Source organism: Zeugodacus cucurbitae, chromosome 2 (assembly GCF_028554725.1).
Source record: "Zeugodacus cucurbitae isolate PBARC_wt_2022May chromosome 2, idZeuCucr1.2, whole genome shotgun sequence".
Classification (NCBI taxonomy): Eukaryota; Metazoa; Arthropoda; class Insecta; order Diptera; family Tephritidae; genus Zeugodacus; species Zeugodacus cucurbitae.
Genome location: NC_071667.1, coordinates 85,255,344 through 85,278,372, shown reverse-complemented (window position 1 = coordinate 85,278,372; position 23,029 = coordinate 85,255,344). Strand labels below are relative to the sequence as shown.

Genomic DNA, 23,029 nt, shown 5'->3' with positions numbered 1-23,029 from the left:
CATGGCTGTGAGAGAGCCCCCAAGAGCTCCTGTGAGCGAACATGTATGCGGTTTATGAGCATTACTTGTATTAATAAGAATGAATGTAATAAAATGTAACTAACAAACTGTAATATTTTATGGGTATAAAAAGCAGACGCCAGCACTCACACAAGTACATTAACATACACACAAACACATGGGTGTAAGCAGGGCCGACTCTTGCGAACATGATATTACAAGTGTGTTGAATACACCACGCTCCACTACTTTCGAAAGTACATAAGGAAGAAAGGAAGAAGAAAAATATTTCTGTTATATTTACATGTAGTTAAATGCCTTAAATTCGTTTACACACATATATGGACCAAAAGGAAGGTTTTATCACTTTGCCTCGCATTTGTTAGGCAATTTATTTACTCGTACATTTATGTCCAAGCATTTTTTTCCCATTCACATATACGAGTATATAGCAAATCGCTTCCGGTTGAACGCATTTCTCACATTACGCCAACCTAGCAGAGCAATTAACTAATTCAAACAACTGCGATCTCCTCCATACAAGTCACTGGCATTATACCTTTTACTAGCTAATGATGTCAGTTGTCTGCTGTCAGATTTTTGTCAAAATTTTACAGTTTCATACTATTTCAGTTTGACTTGCATAACGGTCTAGGTTAATGTAAATCCAAATAAAACATTTAATTGGAGTTTCTCTAGTTTCCTCCTTGTTTTTATTGAAAAATTCCGATTTTTCCGAGTGGTTTGACATTTCACTGCCGGGTAGTGCGAGCGCTCACGTACGAGTCCTTGAATCTACTCGAGCAGCAGTCAAAGTGTCCATCGCTGGAGTACCTGCTCGAATGATAAACAAAACTTACACATGCAACAGGAAATACTTTTGCCTCGCCTGCCGACAGTTTCTCGTGCTGTCATTACTTTTTTGCGGGGAATGTTGCGAAAGAGAAGCTGTCATTTTGTACGTGCATTAACTACTTAGCCTTCATGGCTATTTTGTGTTCGGACCGTTTGGTTGTTGTTGTTGCTGTTGTTATAGTTTAGTGCGTGCGTGAGTTGTCTGTTTATTGTTTCAGCGCAGCGCATCAAAAGCGTAGGGAACTGACTGGCCGACAGTTTCGGTGTGCTTTGACATATACATACATATTCAAGTTTGGGCCTGAGCGAAAGCAGAAAAACCAAACGAAAACATAATGTAGATGTAATTTCAATAAATGCGTACGCTCGCTGATTTGTATGTGTATGTGTTCGTCCGTCCGTGCGTGTTCGATGTACAAATTTAACATTTCAATTTTGTAGTTTTGGCGAATGGCGAGCGGTGTGAGCTTTACCGGATGCCTATGCTGCACAGTGGGGCTTTAAATGCGTTTTCGTTCCTACTAAAAAGTTGCTTCTCCAAAATCGAATAAAATTCTAAAATGAAGTGACACATTGTAGGACACCCAAGATACACACATATCGTTGCCTCTCCTACCGCTCAGTCCAAGCTGAGTACAATAACAATACAACAATATTAAGAGGAAGGGATTGAGCGAATATTCTCACTGGGATCTCAGAACTGTGTATCGAAAATTGTAAAGATCTATATTTTCACCAATCTAAAAACAATCCGGGAGAAAAAACAAAATTTTCGATCCAAAAATATTTAGAGCTAGGAAAATGAGCCTTTATGTCTCTACTACAAATAAGTTTCAAAAGTTCTTCATGATAATTAATATTTTTTTGCTCCAATTTTAACTGAAAAGTTAGACTGTGCGTTATCACGCCTTAAATGCTAAAAATCATTTGTAAACACGCAATGATTATCTACATACATTAGAATTTTAGCACGCACATTTCCAATATAAAAGCGAAACTTGCAGAAAGCTCTTAGCCCACCCCGATGATTTTGAATGGCAGATTGAGCGTGCTTGCTATCTTCACTAGTGAACAAACAAACCCCTCCCCTTCCACTTCGGGCCTACAGCACCATCTCAATAACACAGTCGTATATCGCCAGCCTTTATTTGTTTACACTCTTAGCGCTCGACGCGTTCGATTGTGCATTCGCACTGCCATATGTGTGGATGTGGTTGTTGCGGCTTATTTGCCTGGACGTTATCCTAGAAAAAATCTTAGACACACATTATTGGATTGCTATTTTGGTTACAAAATTGCTATTTTTCTAAGCCATGCAGCATTACACATACATACACACACACAGCCGTATGTGCTTAGAGGCGTACATGTAGTCGGCTTAGCAGAAAAGTCCATTCATTCCAGTTCGAATTTCATGGTGATTGTGTTTACTTTGGTGTGCGTGTGTAGATAAGGCGGCGCGATATTGACATTGCGTGCCACAATATAGTTACCGCTCACCCCGCGCGTATCTCCTCTCCCGCAACTGTGTACTTTACCCTTTTTTCTTCTTTTTTTCTATTAGATGTGCGTGTCTGCTGGCATATTAGCTTGTTAAAATAACACATTTTTACGACTTTAATACGCGATTAACTGAGGCAACAAAATTTTAAGAGACATCAATGCATAAAAATTAAATAAAATCGTGAAACGCATGGCACTCACAGCACGCATTTGCATATAATATATGTATATATGTAAGCCCTTAAATGCTGATATGAACACTAAATGGTTACAAAATGTTCGATGTTACGTATACGACGCGGAGTGCTCCTGCCAAAAACAATAATTGGTTATTTTGCTATAATCTTTCGACATATTATTATTATGTTGCTTTTAATTTTAATATTTGTGTTTTGCAAGCAGTTATTTGAAATGTTTAATCTAAATATTTACAGAAATATTTGTATTTTAGGATATTTGAAGAAATAAATAATTTCATCACGTACGTTTTCAGTTACCCATAGCATTGCCATCGAAATTTATTGCTGTAAGGAAGGCATTGCCCAAAAAATTGTTATATTTAGGGTTCACTCTAGATTTGTCACAAATATAAAATTATTCGATATTCAGCAAAATTAAAGATTTGTATATTTTAACTCTCGAACAAATAAGTTCTGGCCCAGTGCTATTTCAGAAACTGTGTAGATTAATAGACTATACACTCGATTATTTTCTTTCAAACATATGTCGGAAACTTCTTCTTGACTAAATTTATATAATACTAGCGTTCCGGCTTCGCACGGATTTAAACAAACATTTCAAATGTATATATTATATGTATAAAATTATATTTTATTTGTAATGAGCTAAATCTTGATTACGATGTTTGGTGTCCGATGAAGATAGCGGAATAAAACTTTACACCAATATCGATAACGATTGCAGGAAACGGAAAACGGCGGATTTAATACAAACGGAAGTCTTCCAAGAACAGGAAACATTTATGTTAAGCCCTGAAGCTGACGCTGCTTCCTTCACTGAGCACTTTCTGTAGAAGGGACGTTTCTTGTCCAATTTCCACTTCCGTCATACTCTATATCGAACATCCGTTTCCGGTAAAATATTTCCGGTTGCTTCATTTCCGGGTCCGGCACATCATTCCCATATCTGGTTCCAGTTGGCTCATTCTGTTTCCGGATGCTCCACTTCCAGTTCCAGTGTCCAATATTCAGCCACCCATTTCCGGTTTCCACCTTGATCACGTGGTGACATTTCCAGATCACGTGATATTTTTGTTTACAGGTCAATGACCCCGCCCAGATCACGTGATGTCATATCAAGGTCACGTGATATTTTTGTTTACAGGTCAATGGCCCCACCCTGATCACGTGATGTCATTTCAAGATCACGTAATATTTTTGTTTACAAGTCAAAGACCCCACCCTGATCACGTGAGGTAATTTCAAGGTCACGTGATATTTTTGTTTACAGGTCAATGACCCCACCCTGATCACGTGATGTCATTTCGAGGTCACATGATATTTTTGTCTACATATTTGAGTGAGGTCTATGACTCCACCCAGATCACGTGATGTCATATCAAGGTCACGTGATATTTTTGTTTACAGGTCAATGGCCCCACCCTGATCACGTGATGTCATTTCAAGATCACGTAATATTTTTGTTTACAAGTCAAAGACCCCACCCTGATCACGTGAGGTAATTTCAAGGTCACGTGATATTTTTGTTTACAGGTCAATGACCCCGCCCAGATCACGTGATGTCATATCAAGGTCACGTGATATTTTTGTTTACAGGTCAATGGCCCCACCCTGATCACGTGATGTCATTTCAAGATCACGTAATATTTTTGTTTACAAGTCAAAGACCCCACCCTGATCACGTGATGTCATTTCAAGATCACGTAATATTTTTGTTTACAAGTCAAAGACCCCACCCTGATCACGTGAGGTCAATTCAAGGTCACGTGATATTTTTGTTTACATTTTTGTGTGAGGTCACGTCAATTCATATTTTGGTTTACAGGTTTGTTTATTTTATTTGTAATGAGCTAAATCTCCATTAAGACCCCTAGTCTTTAGTGTCCGATGTTTTTCTCTCGGATTATGAAACGAGCTTGTATATTCCTAATATTTTGACGATTTTCAGTTTCAGATTGAGATTCTTCATCACGGAGTCTTTTTGATACCCTCAACTGGGAACTATTTCCAGAAAGTTTAGATTGTAGCAATAAATATAGTCTATGTTACTCGAGGTGAACGTAGCTTTCGAATGGTGAACGAATTTTTGAAATCGACACAGTAGTTTTTGAGTTTATTCATTACAAACATACATACAAATCTTTCCTCTTTATAATAGTAGTATAGATTATTTTCAACAATCCCCGCTTCCAGAAGAATAAGCTAGAAAGCAACTCACAAATTAACCCAGATCGCCGTGACATTGCGCTTTGTCGCCATTTAAGCTATTAACCAGCATATAAATAACCATCCATATCAAATCAGCTATTAAAAACGGTAAATGGTTTTCTCTCTACCCGTATCGGAGATAACGAAATCTTCACTCGCTATTCGCCAGCTTTGACGGCATCGATTTCTAAACGCTGCAGGATATTTTCACTATTCAAGTGTGATTTACCTTCCTAGCTAACTGCTCGCGTGAACTGTTTTCTTTCTTTTCCACCTTTCGCGCTATTATTTCACACACGCTATACAACGTCTACACGCTTCGCACCGGTTTCTTCTCTTTGTTGCCATTTCCGCAACATTTTCTTCCCCTTCTATGTGCATTCACACAAAACTGCATACATTTTAGAGCAATTTTTTTATTCGGCTTTTACCGCATTTTCTCACATTAACAGGCAATGCAATGAGCGTCCGCCTTGCTCACCTGCTCCCGCCATGCAACGCATTAGCAGTGGCAGCGACGGTGGCAGCGCTGCTGGCATTGGAAGTGGCATTCGCAGTAGTCTCACTTGCAGCTCGTTTCGTTGGCATTCATGGGGAACGCACACTCGATGCGGCCCATTAGAGCATTACGACCACAACCATTTCGGTGGCATTTTGCGGATGAGCAATTGTGGTCGGATGATGTTTCCAATAACATTGCTGACGGTATCAACTTGCGCATTCTGTCTCTCATTTGATTTCGATTTTGTACTCGCATTCTTTATTTCCATTGGTCATTTGTGCGGTGACAAATATGGACTCCTGTTTTTCTTCTCAAGTATAACTCTAGCCGAGTTTGGAAATAAATACATACCTGCGTCTCTAAATCCTAATACATAATTTTATTAAAGTTATAATATTATCCATAATGCAAATAGAATTAGTTGTGAATGACGGTGGGGAACTGAGAGTGTTATCATATTGCTAAGCAACAATGAGAATATAGTGAGATATGATCACAGTAATTGCTTTAAGCCTAAAATTATGCTTCAAATCCGCTTCGACTTAAATTGCAAAAATCACCGTGATAAACTCGCCGAAACGCGCTCTCCTAAGTATGTTTGTGTGTGTGTGCAACAAGACTAGACGTCAAAATATTTATTTAATAAATTTATTATACTTGTAAGTATTTGCTACATATTTTATTAAATTCAATCAAACTGAAACATTTCAAGATGCCTAAGATGATTTCGAGCTTAGCTGCGCCGCTGAAGTGCCAGCAGCAAATGCGCGTGTAAACATCTTCACATGCAGCAAGCCAAGAAGCGGGAGCGTCGGATGTTACCGGATATCAGATTTTTGCGATTTATGCGCCAATCAAAATAAGAGAAGCATGTACTCGTATTGACGGCTGACGTGGGCGAGTGAAGTTGAGTTGTCAGAATGTTAACAAGGGTTTGAGGCGCAATAAAAGGGCTTTTGCACATGTACAAATCGGATCATACTCAACCGTCTGATGAATCAATCTGAAAGAAGAAATTCAATTTTAAATAGTTGAATTCAAATTTAATGGAATATAACTGTCATTAATAAAGATTTAAATATAGTTTTATATATTTCTTACGCGAGAAACCCTTATTTAACTTAATTCGGGGTTTCTGAGACACCTTCATCCACCTACTATATAACAGTGTTTCTCGTATCAACAGCAAAAACTCGTCATTTTTTCATCAGTATAAATGTTTAAGTATATTTACTAATTTAAAACTAATCGAATTCCATTTGTCAATCACCTTTCATTTCATGAATTGAGTTGACTGAATTTCTATAAAAAATATATTGAAAAATCATTTGTGTAGACATTTGACATTAATTCGTTCTACACTTTCCCCATCCGCTCTCGTATTGTTTGTCATCAACACTTTATTCCTCACCAAAGAAAAATACGAAACAAATTGATAAAAAGTCAACAATTATCAGTGCTCAGCGCTGGGCAAAAGCAAAAAGCTCGTCATGATTTATAGGTCAACAGGCCTCAACCGTAAATATAGTAATTACCCTTAATTAAAATGCACTCACCATTTTGATACCATCACTGAAATTGATTCTGCCCAGGGCTTGGAATTCCCAATTCTTTCGACTTCACATGCACAATGCAACCGTTCGACGTTGAGTAGTAACAACAGTTTTGCATTACCCGCCCACATTGCGGAGTGAGAGCAAAAAATCTACGCCACACAAACTTTCTTCATAGTATTATGCTTATGTATGTATGTATGCGCTATGTGTTTCAATGAATGCCGGAATTCCATTGAGAAAAGGCTCAAGGCTCAAGGCAGGTACTAAGCCAGGCAATTAAAGCAGATTTTCACTACTGTGCTCTGATCTATTACGTACAATTTTAATGAAGCTGCTAAATTCTGCCAAAATATGGCTTAAAATCCATTTGAAGAATGCACTCACTTCCATTCACATGCATAGACACACACAGTGGTCAAACAATTTTATCATAAGCTCACTGGCATTGCTCCAAGTCTGTGTGTGTCTGTATGCATTGCCGGCAGTTGGATAGAAAAGCATACACCTGGCAGAGGTAGTAGCACTCGGCCTTTGTTGTACGATAATCCATATGCTTAATAAAGGATAACGGTTTTAAATATGCTGTTATAAATAAATATAACTCTTTTTAAGATAGCTTAATTCATGGAAAGCTTCTATTTGGTAGACCTTGAATTTGACGAATCGAAAACGCAATTGGTATAAATCAAATAAACTGGCCTAATCAATATAGAGTGTCATCTTTTATTTAATAGAAATGACAGACCTTGAAGTTGATGAATTAAACACAGAACTGGTCTAAATCAACAAAATGGATTAATCTATATAGAGTGACAGGCGGCTAAACCACTTTGATTGGGTATACACATATGTATTTCTTCTATTTAATTTAGTCCACATGTGAGCTTTTTGGCGGGAGAGCACTGTCAATCAACATATTGGGCGTAGAAATAATATATATAGGAAAGGTAAGTGGGCAGCGAAAAAATTACTTGAGAGCACATTTTTCTTTTGAATGAATTCGCTTTGAACAGCAGTTTTATTAAAGCCACTTAGAAGTGGCTTTTCGATTCCACAACTTTTTCGACCCACCAACTTAAATTTGATTCTCTGCATGTTTTCCAAAACTCAATTAATGAACATACATCATTTTTTATTAGCATTTGTCTTACATAATTTTTCCTATCAGTTTTAATTGATTAATATTTTTTCTTCTTCAATAATTTGGTGGAGCGCGGAAATTTCATGGATTTCGCCATAAAAGTTAATGGCAAAATGGCTCACACGCAATATTTTCACTTCAATCAACGTCAATTAATGTCGAGTGCAGTCAACAAATTAAATTTCACATAAATGCGGGAACGGGGTTGCCGACGCGTGGGTGTGTGCGCTGTACCCCCAAAAAGCTGTTAAGGCTCCACACAACTACACTCGACTTGACTGCGCGCGATCGGGGCACATATAAAGCATATAGCACATAATGCCACACAACATACTCCTACATAATATATTTTTTACTATATGTTATATATGTGGAACCACCTATGTATGTATGTATGTGTACCCCAGTGTGAGTGTTTCCACCGAAGTATGTGGCTGCCTCCTTCTGTTGGCGTTCGGATGTGTCAGTGTGATGATTTATGGTTTTGAATGTTGCACAAGTCACGAAGAGCCACTCGAATCGACGTCAAAATCATATTTCAAGTACCACCTCGTACAGCACACACAACAACAACAATTGTCGGTGGCGCTGTTACTGCCCCCTTGCCATCATCAAAAAAAATGCTGGCTGCTGTTGCCAATTACTTTTATTGCATCAACGGAAATTATTACAAATCAATACAGCACGGCACTCCAAGGCAATGGCGGCGTCGCTCATATTAAAGAAGCTTCCTGGCGGCCCGTTTTGAAAGATGACGGCTCATCTCTGGCGCACTAAAAAGTGTAGTGGCGCAGACCAAAGCTTCGGCATATTAGTGTTTATGAAACAAATTTATTTTCGATTGTGTCTAATACAGGATTGGAAGAAGAGTGGCAAAAAATATATTCAGTCGTAAGAAAACGAAATATATTCAGAAGAAAGAATCACAGTGGGGCCAACTACATATGTCTGTGAAAGGTAACACTACAAATGGTGTCTATAAATTTAGTATAACGTGAAATAACGAAGTAAACCACAGAAGTAAATCCAATAGAGTTAAGAAGACACCTCTCTATAACTTCGAAAATTCAAAGAATATCCCGACAGTCTGAACTTAGTTGTTAAACCCTTAAGGATTCTCGGCAACATTTAACAACTAAAGCCATGCTCCATAAAATTTAGACGATCTCTGATTTTTTATCAGAGATTTACCTGAGATTCTTTAAACTCACTTTGTTCGTTCTGAAAATATCTTTTCACAACCGCGTTCCTTTTCTAAATCGCTCAAAACATCCTCAAAAACTGTAAGATCCACAAGAGTCCCGAGTTAGTCGAGAGTTTTGTTTCATCGCACCTCTAACTTGATCTTCGCATTCGGCCCACTGTGCGAAGCTGTCAAGCGCGTTCATTCGCATTTAGTTATTGCTAACCGCAATTGGCAGTTGACGTTTGCATAATAAGCCAAATCAAAGCGCACAGACGAAGAACAACAGCAGCGACAGCAGCAAAAAGAGCAACAACTGCGGGGGCACGTAACGAAAACTGCACAAAAGAAAGTCATTACCGACTCGAATGTCTTGCTCCGCCAATTGTACATGTAGATTTTATTCATTTATACGTTCGAGCGGCGGCGCAGTCGTTGCTTTTATTGTTCTACACGAGCCAACAGCTTTTTCTACTGCTCACTTCTGCTACTACTTCTGCAGCTTCAGCTTGTGCCGCTTCTTGTGTGACGAAGAAAAAGGTGTTTGTGTTACGGTCGCTGTCTACAAAAGTCATTCGAATATTTATTAGCGTTGCTCAGACAAACAATATTCGCCTTTGCACTCGTAAAGCGAAATAAAGCGCCGGGGTATATTGCGTTCAAAGCCCAAGGGATGCTTGCTGTTGTTGTTATGTTTGGTTAAGTGTTTGTGAAATTTTTTTGCTATTTGTACTTCGAATCCAATAAATGTCCATAACACTCAAAACATGCTCAATCGAAGGAGCGAAATTTATTTGCTGCGGGGAATTGCCAGCTACGAGAGTATTAGCTGTGAAATAATCATAACAAATACAAGTAATGCTTCGGCTATTCGTCATAAATACTGGGGAAATTCGTCGGGTAATTGAAAATATTGAAATTTGTACAAGCTTTTCTTTAAATTAAATTCACTTTCAATTTCTTCTGGGAATAGTAATCCTTTCGCACAAATTGCCTTTTCGTGCAATTTTGTTAGGGAAAATTCAACGGAATATATTTTTGAATAGATTTGCTGGAATTTTCATTTATAATGTATTTACTTCTTTCAAACGCATGAACCAATATACATTTATTGTGTTCAATGAGTCCAAGGAAAAAGCGATTATATTTGCACATATGCATTATTGAATAGGAGCATACAAATCTGTATAGTTACATACATATGTGCACGTCTCGGTACAATTGTATGCTTTCTATGAAAAATATGCTTATTTTACTAAAAGTTTGCTTATTTCAAAGGAACACGAAAGCAATATAAGTAAATAAATATACAAATCTAGTAATTGCAAACACTGCTATTTATTACGTATTGATATTCAACGAAATGACAACTACAAGATTTTGCCCTGAAGTTGTCTTCTTCATAATAGTTCTAAAACTAAAGTAGTTACATATAATTATATAATTAGAGAACAAATAACTTGTGTAATAAAATAAGTCTTTAGAAAGTCATTCCACAATAGCTGTATACCTGATATTTGTCAGTCCAGTTGAATACCAAGTTGTAAGTTGTTACAATCTTTGACAAGTGCTTCTCTGCAGGAGGTTTCACAGCCGCATATTATTATTAAAAATTATTATTTTATTTTTATTAATGATTTGCGGTTGAGAAATCCCCTGACAAAATACTTGAACGCAGACTATCCAAATATAAAACGAATAAATAGCGCTCCTAATTAAAAGAAAAATGTTCTCAACCAAATATTATGTAAAACAAAAGCAATAACCAGTTTTGAATAAAAAAGCACCGTTCAGAGATGCCCATCACACAACCGACATACTCTTATGCTAATAAATTTGCCGTTATCAATGGGAGTTACGCGAACATCAGTATACATATCTACAGCTGCCAACAGTTTCGGGTGTTTACAATCATTAATCATGTTTGCTGTTGAAAAAATATTAATTTAAAATTGGTGAACATGTGTGTTAAAAGAAATAAAAATCAATCAACTTAGCTACCTCCAAGTGATCTTTAATTAATGATTTCGGAAGATTAGCAAATGTAAATATGTCTCAATTCTTATTAGAAATTACAAAAATATAAACAAGAGTTGTACATTTGACAGCTAAAAAGCTTTTATTGTAAATAAATGTAAAAAGAACAGTTATAAATAATTAGGTTCAAAAATGTACACAAATAAATATTGAATTCTTACAACTAAGTATACGTCAGACTTAAAAGCGGTATTGTACAATTTCTTGAATATATTGCGATTAGAATATGCCAACAGCTGTTTTCAGCCGTAATAATATGAGCTGCTATCGTCTGCTACATTGTTGGCCAGCAAAGATTGTTCCAGCATAGCCACTTCGGGTCTCAACGGCAATCTGCGAGCCTCGACTGTAAACAGGACACACGACAACACGCAGAAGATGAGGAATAAAATAACGGCGCCTTTTGCAAACATTTTCACAACCGAAAGAAATATATTAATTCAGTAAGTTTTTGACTTTACACAATGAAGGCTGAGCTTGAAATAAAGGCTTGTCATAATTTTCGTGCCTTATAACGCCCGCATTTATAAGCCTATCGAAGCATGCGGAAATTTTTCAATTGAAATATATCGTAAACAACATAGAATGTGATACATATTTGTGTATTTTATATATAATAATATATAATAAAGATACGATAATAAGCAATGGTCCAGGTAGACATGCGCGCACCTTCAATAAGACGTTAATTATTTGGAGTTTACCGAATAAATTTTATTATTTTTTTCTATTTCCGAAGTATTCACTGACTCACCTGTGGAACTCTGCGTGCCCTTAACGACAAACATAATATTTATCAATGAGTTTTTTGGAGTTTTCTGAATCTAGGTTCACTCATACAATACATATAAGCTTATTAAATAATCAAATACAATTTTTGTACAATAATTGAAAATTTACAAACGTGTGTTGACAACAAGCTGTTGCTGTTATTTGACAATGGCCAGCAAAGATCACACTGTTAGTCACCTTTTATTTGCCCGTTCAATCGGCGTCATTAGCGTGTTTTGTTGTACAAATTGAGGCAACGCTCGATTTATTTTGAAAAGCTGAAGAAATAATATGTTGTTGAAAATATATTTTTGCACACCGAATTTGATTTTGATCTGTAAATGCATACATTGATGTTAAAAACTATTTACATTAATCTATATCTCTGTTATAGTGTCCATTAATATTGGAAAAAAGTCTGTCAAAAAAATTTAACTTTATCAAAAGTCAATGCACTCAATTAAAAAATAATAAAATTAATTAGAAAGCTTATTTTGAGCTTTTAATGAGTAGAAGTGTAGTAGCTACGACTTGCATGTCATCCAAAATATATGGGTAATTAAAATTTAATGATCAATTTGAGCTGACAAAAGAAAGAAAGAAGAAATGTTTATTTATAAGAAATACCAGTTTGACGAACCAGAGGGGGAATTCTAAGGAGATCTATAGTCATTGTAGACTATGTTAGTCAGACGTACAAACCTTAAGTCAAAATTTTTCAAATACTATCATTTATAAAATCAGTGTGGATATATATTCGATAGTTAATATGTAATTTATGCACATACAGTGGAACTTCCATAACTCAAACTTCCTTAACTCGAAGTTCTCCATAACTCGAACTCTTGAAATGGCAATAGAAGAAAAAATACATACAAATTTCCTTCTATAAATCGAATTTTTCGACCAGGGCATAATACAAAATTGAAAATTGTACTATCGAGGCCTCTCTATATCGTAAAGAGGCGATCAAAAAATGTGATATTACACTTATTTATTGCATAAATCATGTAAAAAAGGATGGGATACAGACGTCGATAGCCAAAAAATAGCAGACTGCAAAATCAAAATTATAGAATTTATGTTTTAAGGTTATATACATAAAACTTTACGCGAAGTAAATAAATACAACTTTGTAAAAATCTATATTTTACAGATTTTTGAAAAATTGTATGTTTTAGTGAAAATTCTATAACTCGAAGTTTTTTTGTGGATTATGGTGATTCGAGTTAGAGAAGTTCCACTGTATTTCAAAAACAAAAAAAAAACGAAACACGCCTCCAAATCTCCACTGAGCTCAAAGCTTCAGAAACCTCTTGTTAATCGTAAGTCGAAATTTCTTTCACTTCAAAAGAGAAAAAAATAAAAATTATGTGAGCAAACGATAGCGAAACTAGTTTCTGACAATCCTTTATACACTATTTTAATGAAAATGCATAAGTTTATATTGCAGAACAATCGATTGTTTTATTATAAATATTGAGTTTATATGCACTGATTAAATAAAAAAGTTTCGGTCAACTTAAAAATCGGGAATTTTAAAAACAAAAACAAAACACAAAAGCTTCTTTTCAACCATAATAGCGACCACGACCATAACCATAACGGCGACCAAATCCACGATGTCCGTAACCTCCATATCCACCATAACGACGTCCATAGTAGCCGCGAGCTTCGCGAGGAGCTTCATTTTCGTGTCCAGCGCCAGCATCGACATCCAGGAGAGCTGCTTCTCTATCGGCTGCTGGAGCATGCTCCTCTTCCACCGGCGTTGCTGCTTGAGCCAAGTAAAGACAGGCAACAAAGCTGATAACCAAAAGCAAGAATGCAGCACGCATTTTGAAACTGAAGTTGGTTTGTGAAATAAGAAATTATAATTTGTAACTCGGAGACGTCTGATCGTCAAGTGTGCATCTCAGTGGTGCTACGAGGATCTTTTATAGCTCACAGAGTGCAATTCCAACGATTTTTTCAATTGCAGTTGCTCATATTTTAACTTTTTTTTTTAAATAAATGTTATTTTACGGATTTTAAAACAACAAATTCTTTCTAGCAATTGTTGACTTCGGAGTCAACAAACTGTTGTAATTGGCAGTTTAGAAGCAAAAATGATAAATTAATAGTCGGTAGATTTCCAGACTAGAAATGCATTAATCATAACGTACATTGAACTCGTCGATATTGACTCTGAAAGAAATTCGCTCGTTCAATAATTTTGCACATGACGTGAACTCGATATCATGAAATTTCAGTTTCAATAAAAAATAAATAAATTGACGAAATTGTTCTAATGTTTAACGGTGTAATACTTTTTGTCCCGGTTGGACATAGTATTGTTAATTAATACATATAAAATTCGGTTATAAAATATGGAAAATTTTATGACTTAGTTTGGTTCTGTCTTCTTTTAAATTTGTGTTATAAATTATTTTTCACAAAACTTTTCTGTAAAGATTTAACGATTGAAACAAATGCCAATCGTAATTTGTCGGAACATTCAGCTTAAATTTTAATTGTATTACATAGAAAGTAGGCGGGGCAATATGCCAGATTACGCTTATTTTTTCTCTATAACTTGAATATTTAATCCAAATTTGAATCAAATCGGTGAAGGAGTTCCTGAGGTATGGAATTTGATTCAAAAGTGGGCGGTACCAGGCTTGGTTCATATGTAAGCCTGCTGTATTATTTTTATCGATATTCATCGTACAGGTTTCAAGAGAAGCTAATGCATTCCCCATCTACGAAATTATTTAAATTTAGATCGTGGAAAAATACTGCATAAGCATTTGAATGAGTACTACTTAATTCGAAATGAAGCTGATGAAGCTGTTGGAGTACTCAAGCAATTATCTCAAAACGCAATTACTACGCGATAAGCGTGACTTTTTTCAGAAATTTGCATGTACATAGGTTTGTATGAATCAATTTGGGCAATTCTCTCGCACAAAATACAAAATTTTGTTATTAATATAGAATTGTTTATTTTCAGTCCTAATTTGAATAAGTGAAAGTACGACTTAAGAATTTTGATTCAATTGGCGAATAATCAAAACAAGTACCATATTTCACATGATGGGATGCACCGGAACTCGCTTACAATCCTAAGTATATGGGTAAATATTTATGAGGAATATTTATTTGTTTGCAGTTGAAAGACACTTTTTCAGTGCTATAATTGGCTCCTCACGTTTTCTTATATGTATGGATGTCTATATATAAGTATATATGTATTATATATGTATGAATATATTAACTGAATTGGATAAATTAATGTGGATATATCAATGTTTGCGTTTATTGGAATATTTTCATCGGTGCGCCAAATATGAATGAGTTCAACACAAAGGTGAAGCAAATACGATTTAAGCTAATCAATTCAACAAACTCTACTACTTCTCTGCACGTACGCCTAAAATGGAAGAATGTTCTTTAAAATGTCAAAGCAATCTATTGCAATTTTTATTAGTTGCCATTTGGCGGTGCTCGAGGCCAAGCAGTTCAGAAGAGTTAGGAAATTAGGAGTTAGGATTTCCGCTATGATTTGGAAAACAAAGTTTTTTATACAGTGTTGCATCTGTGTGCTCGCAGTGCGACCGATATACGCAGCGACCGGAGCCAGTGAGTCAGTGCTTAGTACCATTTCTTTATCGACTGAGGAAGTACGCAGCCAAACAGAGTATATCAGCAGTAATGGATCAAGCGAACCAAATAAACTGGATTTCTACGAAATCTTAAAAACACCAACTTCGACGGCTGAGTTCGAGGAATCAACGGCAGAGTTGGAACGCCAACACAGATCATTGTTAAGCCCTTTAGGTGGCTATTATGGCGGTGCTGGGATATATAGAGTTTACGGTGGCGGCTATTATTCCTACCCGCGCTATTACTACTCATATCCCCGCCGCTATAAAACGCATAGGAGGCGGTACCCGTTTTACAGAAAGCACTATATCTACGGTTGAAGCTATAATATAGTCATTATATTGATGAAAGTGGACTCGAAATCCTTAATGCTCTTTTTTACATTTTTATCGTTTAGTATTATTTGGAAATGTAAATTTATTATTGATAACAAAAAAAATTGATGCTTCGATAGAATATTGGATACATAAATATATTATATATACTCTCCGTATTCAAAATTAAAAGTAAGCGTCGTTACAAATCAATAAAAATTAATTAAATCAAATGTGCAATCAAAATGTTTATCTTTATTGATTTTTAGCAATTAAAATACATATACATACATATATAACTATATACTTCTATATATAGAGCAGCAGTGTGCGTATCAATCGAAAATGGTAAATTGGTTAGCTTAATCTATATATATATATGTATTTATTAGCTTAAAGTAATAATTTAAGACTAATAGCTTTTACAATTGTAAATAAATGTTATATAATATAATTAAAAGACTTTTAATCGAGCGAATTGATTCCATGATTATCAAATAACTACACAGCATATTTTTCAGACCCTTCCTTCAACAGACGATGTGACATTGCAACGAAGTGGATCTCACTCATTGAAAGCTGGTCATTAAATCCAAGAGCCTTCTATGTAATTGATCTATATGTTTTAACTGGTCCCCTTCCCCCTTTGAGAAGCACAAAGAGCTAGAGGCTGTAGTGCAATGAGTAATGAAATTATGTGATTATTAATCGCGTAGGATGCTCTGCCTCAATAATTTATTGGGGGCTGTTGTTTCGGCTGTTTTGCTTGTTCATGTAAATTATTTGCCTAAAATATGCATTGTTGATTTGCGAATACAAACTGCGAATATATTTTATAACAAACAACTGCACGCATATTCAGAGCTGTATCCATCAAGCAAATCTAATGTTGATCATAAATATTCGCATTTATCAGTGTTTCACCACTTGATTGCATCGCTGGGTTTTGTCCATTTTCTAGCTGGAGTGTGGAAACAATTTCGCTCAAACTGCTCAACCTCTGCATAAATGCGGCTTTTATATTGCAAACGGTAGGTATGTATGTGTGTGTATATAAATGCAAGTTCCGCCTGCATGTACTAATATATATATATGTATATCCTGTGCGAGTGCATGCCGGATGTGTCGGGCCAGACTGTCTGTTGATGATGTCCAATAACAACGATAAAAGTCGTATGTCGTTTTTCACTTCAATAATTTGATTTTCATTTGCAAATTTGCAATTTGTGATTTGTCGGTTGGCATTGTCGTCACTGGTGGTCATAGCAACAACCAGCAGGGTTGCATTGTACATAAATGATGACGCTACGCATTCGGTCACTCGTCGCTCTAACAAGATCGCCACATTTAGCCATTTGACAATTTGCGTTCACCGCCATGCTTGGTCAGTAAATTTTATTGTATTTTAATGTTAAATAAAATCATTTCATATAGCAACGCAAGGACATTCAACTATATTTCAAGTGTTGGTGTGTTCACGCAGACGGCAAATTTATCTTTAAATTTCAAGAATTCAAACCAGTATTTAACGTTGTCTTGATGAAATTTCTGTTGATTATATTTTTGATTCTTGTATAAGATGAGCAGTATATTTGATCAGAATCCGGTCTCATGGATCAAAGTCAGTCTGAATAGAAAAACTGGCGTAATGCGAATCGAATATGACTATCATTATTTCAACCAGTCTGTGACTAGTCACTTTAATCAACACAACTAAAGCACTTAGGGTGTTTGATTTGGCACAATAATGCCTCAGTAACTCATCAAATTGTAAATGAAATGTTAATGGTACGAAACAACTGTATTCACTACAGGGTTTGGAACTGTAATGCCGGACGTTCACTAATAGGAAACGGAAACAATGAACTTGTTACAAATTGGCATCAATTAATTTATGTGTGTTCAATAGAAAATTAAAGCCATAAATCACTCAATTCCACTTCACATGTCAACACACACGCATACTAATAAAATGATCGAACAAATTTATTTCTGCGTTTAAAACCAATTATATTTATTTAACATTTTACGTAAACACATTTATATTGTCATCAAATTTTCATTTGTTAATTGAAAAAGCTTGCATTCATCCTAGCCGTAGTAGGGGTCAACGGGTCCAGAACGATAACCATAACGAGGTCTTGGTCTAAAGCCATAGTTACCTCTGCGATAGCCGCCAAACGGATGACCGTAGTATTGGCGCACCAGTCTAGGCGAGTCGTTGCCGTGCTCGCCTCCCGCGTCCACATTAAGCAGCGCTGAAGCGAGCTCGTCCTCCTGTATGAAATTGGCCTTGCTCAGCTGGAAGCAGGCAATGATAACAAGCACTGTCAAAAGGATGTAGGCGCGCATCGTAAACTTTCACTTCGGGAGCTTTTGTATTTGTTAGTTTCTGACGACTGTGAGTCCACTGAAACTGTGATGTCCACTGAGCAAGACGCAGACTTTTATAGCGAAATTGCATTGCAGCGCAATTCGTAAAAGTTTTATTATTTTGTATTAATTTGCATTCGCATTAAGGAATGTAAGTACTTAATCGCCAATCGTCAACTTTCAGGTTCCACTTTTGTTAAAAATAAGCACATTATTTAGAAAGATTTTATTGTTGCAATTAATGTTTGCGGTTTTTCAACAGCCGATGGCAAAAAAAATATCGGTCAACATTTTTTGTGCGACAATAAATATTTGTAATCTAATTAAAATCCCCTTAAATAAACTGCAACTTTCATTCGAACTGAGCGCAGAACAAAAACAATGCAAGACTTTTGCAAAAAATACAAAAAAATATTTTTTAACGCTCTGCTAATCTGGTATTGATGTATGTATGTACTTTTAGTTATAGAGTAGGACAATACGCATTTTTCAGAAATTTCAACACGTTTTTGTTTATATTTCCCATAAACTCAATGATGACTGGAACCAAGTGCTGTAATCGAGTAAGTAGATATAGTGGAGGCACTGATCTAAGATTTCAAAACCTTACACTCTATACGTTCTAGACTGCATACTCACCACACCTTTTGCAATAAGTTCACCGAATTCAAATCAAAACCAATTTTTATTTATGTATTTATATGTTTTTACATATATTGCTCAACACAAAGGCCTAAGTCGCCATATTCAATAATTGCAAGCCGTATTCTTCTCCAATTCTCAGTTAATTGCATATTTTCCACGAGTGGTGCAAATTATGATAATATGCCGCTGATTTAACCCCAGTAATTCCATGGGCGCCCCCAGCCACCGACATAGTTACCCCATGCACCCCAGCCGTAACCGCCCCATGGACGGCCCCAGCTGTTGCTGTAGTAGCTCCACGGCTGACCCCAGCCGTATGACCAACCATAGCCGTATTGGCGTGCCGAACGCTGCGCTTCACTGCTATGCTCGCCGCCCGCATCCACGTCTAGGAGACTGGTAGCCGCTTTGGACTCATCTGCGGCGGCAGATGATGGTTCGTCGATGGCCGCTGCTTCGCTATAATAGAGAAAAGCCAGTGCGGCCAACACAGCTAAGAAGACGACGTTAAATCCACGCATGCTGAGTAATGTTGAAGTGCGTAAGACAGAACACTATGTGACTGAATGCCGTAAGCGATAAGAGAGAACTGTGCCTATTGCAACGTGTCGCTCTATATTTATATGCTGTGGTGCAATCTACGCAGTTTTCCAATTTTCTTCAATACTTGAGTACTTGAGTGTATATATTGTATTTCAGCGAGGCGATTGCATTTCCCTGCAAAACGCGACCATATGAAATTTAAACGTGTGCTTGAGCATTCGCATGTATGCGCTTGGGTTAGTAGCGAGGTGTGAAAATGGCGCTTCACATGGAGCATCAGTATAGTAGAGATATACATATACTCATTATGACCATCTATGATCGAGGCTGGGCGTCCAAATTCATAGATTTGCTTTCAAATTTAGTCAAGGCTTGAGATTCCATTTTGTGTATATGCTGATATAGGACTTATAGGCTGACTTTATAGAACCGCTGTCATAACTGCCACCAAGGGTTAAAAGCCAAGTCTTGATTTAATGTATGAGAGATCAGCAATGTTTCGGAAGAAAACTTGCGACAAAATAAATACACGTTTTCAGAGTGACTCTCAATCAAAAAAATAAAAAAATTCTACTAAATAGTAACTTTAGCAGGATTAATTCGACAGAATAAAAATCACATCATTTGTACATTAATTAGTATAGCTTATGCATTTAAAGCCTTCATATACTGTTTTTTTCATTCGCATTTGTACAAGCATTCAAGCGTTTTATGTCACTAAGCCGTTCACGCCCGATCAACTAATCGTTCATATTAAAATACAACAACAACAACAGTGCATTTTTCTCAATGCTACAACAGCGATACATGTCAATGTGCAATCAAGCGCTGAGTTAAAATCTGATATTTAAGCAACCTTGAACAGCTCGCGAAGATATCGTATGCCCCAAGCACAACACCGAGTGGGTATATTTAGCAAATGTTTGCTCTTGAGCTTGGATATCTATTAGCGTTTTGTGTAACAAGGTAGCTGCATTTTAAATGCCATAAATTGTCCCCTTTATTGAGAGGTTTATACATGAAATGCACACCAGAGCTTACAAAGCTCTACAGAAACAATAGTGTGATGGTTGATTTAATATAGTTGTTGTATGTATATATTAAAATAGACTGAATTTTAATTTAATGTAAATGGATTGAGTTATTTTTGAGGTACAGTAAAGGTATTTTCCTAATCCAACCTTAAAGTAAAATCGGAGAATGGATGGGGCACATGCCACTAGGAGTTGAAATGTCAGGTCGCAGCAACAGTCGCATTGAGACAATGACATTGCCCTATTAAAAATTGCTAAAATTGGACTATAACTTTTCAAGGCCCCAGATATCGAACATGAAGACCTCAGTGCCAATTGAAATCTTGTTAAATATCGGTAAATCTCTCAGATATTCGTAAAAATGCAGGAATCTTTATCTTCTAATAGAAATTTCTGGTAAAATCGGGTCATAAATTCCACTAGCTCCCATATATGTACCTAATTTTATGCCGTATATATCGGTTAATATGCGAGATGTCTTAGTTACTTAGAATCAGTACCGTAGTAGTAGCCTGGCCAGAACTGCAAACTAAATGTTATCAATTACAATCTGAATCTTTTGATGAAAAAAAGGAAAAAGCGATGAAAAAGCGGATAATGTCAGCACTAATTCCTTGTGATTCCCCTTCCTATCGCTGCAACAATGGCAAATGACAGCAATTAAATTTCCGTCTATAGAAATGTCAAGTTTCAGTTTTGTACGTTTTTTGTACCGTGACTTAACATGTGCTTTGTACGTGTGTGTGTGTGTGTGAGAGTGTGAGTGGCAGACGGCTTTAGTGCGCATTGAATGAGCGGCGGCAAAGGCGCACAAAGTGCACACAGGTATCATTAATTTAGCACATACAAACCTATAATCATGCATCTATATATGTACTCTCTCTGTGTGTCTCCATGGCAAGCTATTCAGACAGCTAAACGCGCACACGCATTCGAGCGTTCGTGTGAAAGCTTAATTGCAAGCCAGTGTAATATAAAAATGCGTTTGAGCAACTGTTGCATTTTTTCCGAATATGGCAAATCCTTCAGTCATTTAAAAACTAAGCTGCTCTACGCGCGCTACCTTACACTCTCTCTTACACTCCCTCTATCTCTCTTCCTTGGCTGTCAGTGCTTGTCAAACTATCAACGGCTTTCAAGTGCGTCTTACATTGTACACTAAGCACATCATTGTAGTTGGTGCTCGACTGTGCGGTGCAGGAAAGAGCTGCTGCTGCCTTTTCGAAAGGATTTGGCCAACAACACCAACGACAGCAGTACCATCATACATTGACTTGAGCTGCTGGCAGACAAAACTAAATTGCATATAGACAGTGTAGTGGAGTGGTGGCCAGGCCATGTGATGTGCTAGTGATGAGCCAAAGAAACTCTTTCCTTTCTTGCTCTACACACATCCAAGCACTTAATCCGCTTCTACAAATGATGAGTCGGCGTATAGACGCTGCTGCGGCGTCATCATCGCTTATTCGAATGTTCACACAATCGCCGGCAAATGAATAGCAACTTCATTATCGCTAACAGCCAACTGCCTTTCAATGCCGGCAGCCACGTCACTGCTTGTACGGAGCGGCGGCTGCGACGTCATCAGCTTAAGCTCAATCTGCCGTCGTATGTTACGTAAACGCTGCTCAAGCAAATCTTCAAAGTGTTACTATTCGCCTTTTTACATTGCAATTTTATGCTCTGTCAATGCAGACGCTCCCACACACAAACACACAAAGCTCCTAAGTATGTAACAACAGTGGTATTCTTCGCTTTATCGGTCTTCCTCACAGCAACAGAGTCGATTTTGTTCAAGACATTCGCCGACGACAAAGGAAGCGCCAAATGTTCGAGGAAAAAATCTCGTAAGTACGCAGCGTAATCTAAAAGCAGCCGCTCTATTGGCTTAACTACAGTAGTTACTGCTCACAGAAATAGCTCATTGTAAGCTGAGCGCCTTTGTGCTGAGAGCTTTCGTCTGTTCATCGTTTGGTTCATCAGTGTCAGCGTCAATGTCCTGCTAATTTGTAACTAATTGCATTCAATGCCGAACAAGCGGCAGTTAAAATGCTTAACAAAACAGTTTTATTGGATTTCACACTTAATTAATGCAATGAATTTTATTCAGCATTATACTCGCATAGCAGCGACGCCGTTATTCGCTCATCGAATCTTCGTCGGCGTGCGATGGAATTATATTTTTGTTTGCTGGCTATGCAAATGGCTCGAGTTGGTGCTGAAATTAAATAAAGTCGAGATAGTCCGTTTAATTGGAGGCAGCGTGCGAATAGTAAATAAATCGATAATCATTACAGACTGCTTAAATAAGCTTAATGCCGGAATGGAGAACATTGAATTGCTATTAAATGTATTTAGTAAAAGGACATAGATTTAAATTGAAGCAGACAAAATTTACTTATTGATGAAATTTAATTTGTTTTATTGTACTATATATATATATACCAGATTGTCATTTGGTAGCGACACTTATAACCCAACTACAACTTCCTTATGAAAGGTTTTTTTATGCAAATGCC

The 23,029-nt window shown here is 36.8% G+C and overlaps 3 protein-coding genes across 3 annotated transcripts; all 3 read right to left on the bottom strand.

Moving 5' to 3' along the window:
- Positions 1 to 13,397: 13,397 nt before the first annotated feature.
- LOC114804988 (uncharacterized) lies at positions 13,398 to 13,885 on the bottom strand. The gene has a single exon (XM_029045282.2). It carries the CDS (start codon positions 13,792 to 13,794, stop codon positions 13,528 to 13,530), a length of 267 nt encoding a protein of 88 aa, XP_028901115.1. The 5' UTR covers positions 13,795 to 13,885; the 3' UTR covers positions 13,398 to 13,527.
- A 3,992-nt stretch (positions 13,886 to 17,877) lies between these two features.
- Positions 17,878 to 18,350, bottom strand: LOC114805265 (uncharacterized). The gene has a single exon (XM_029045887.2). It carries the CDS (start codon positions 18,265 to 18,267, stop codon positions 18,007 to 18,009), a length of 261 nt encoding a protein of 86 aa, XP_028901720.1. The 5' UTR covers positions 18,268 to 18,350; the 3' UTR covers positions 17,878 to 18,006.
- Positions 18,351 to 19,124: 774 nt separating this feature from the next.
- Positions 19,125 to 19,454, bottom strand: LOC105220720 (major prion protein). Its single transcript, XM_011197184.2, has one exon. It carries the CDS (start codon positions 19,452 to 19,454, stop codon positions 19,125 to 19,127), a length of 330 nt encoding a protein of 109 aa, XP_011195486.2.
- Between the last annotated feature and the right edge of the window lie 3,575 nt (positions 19,455 to 23,029).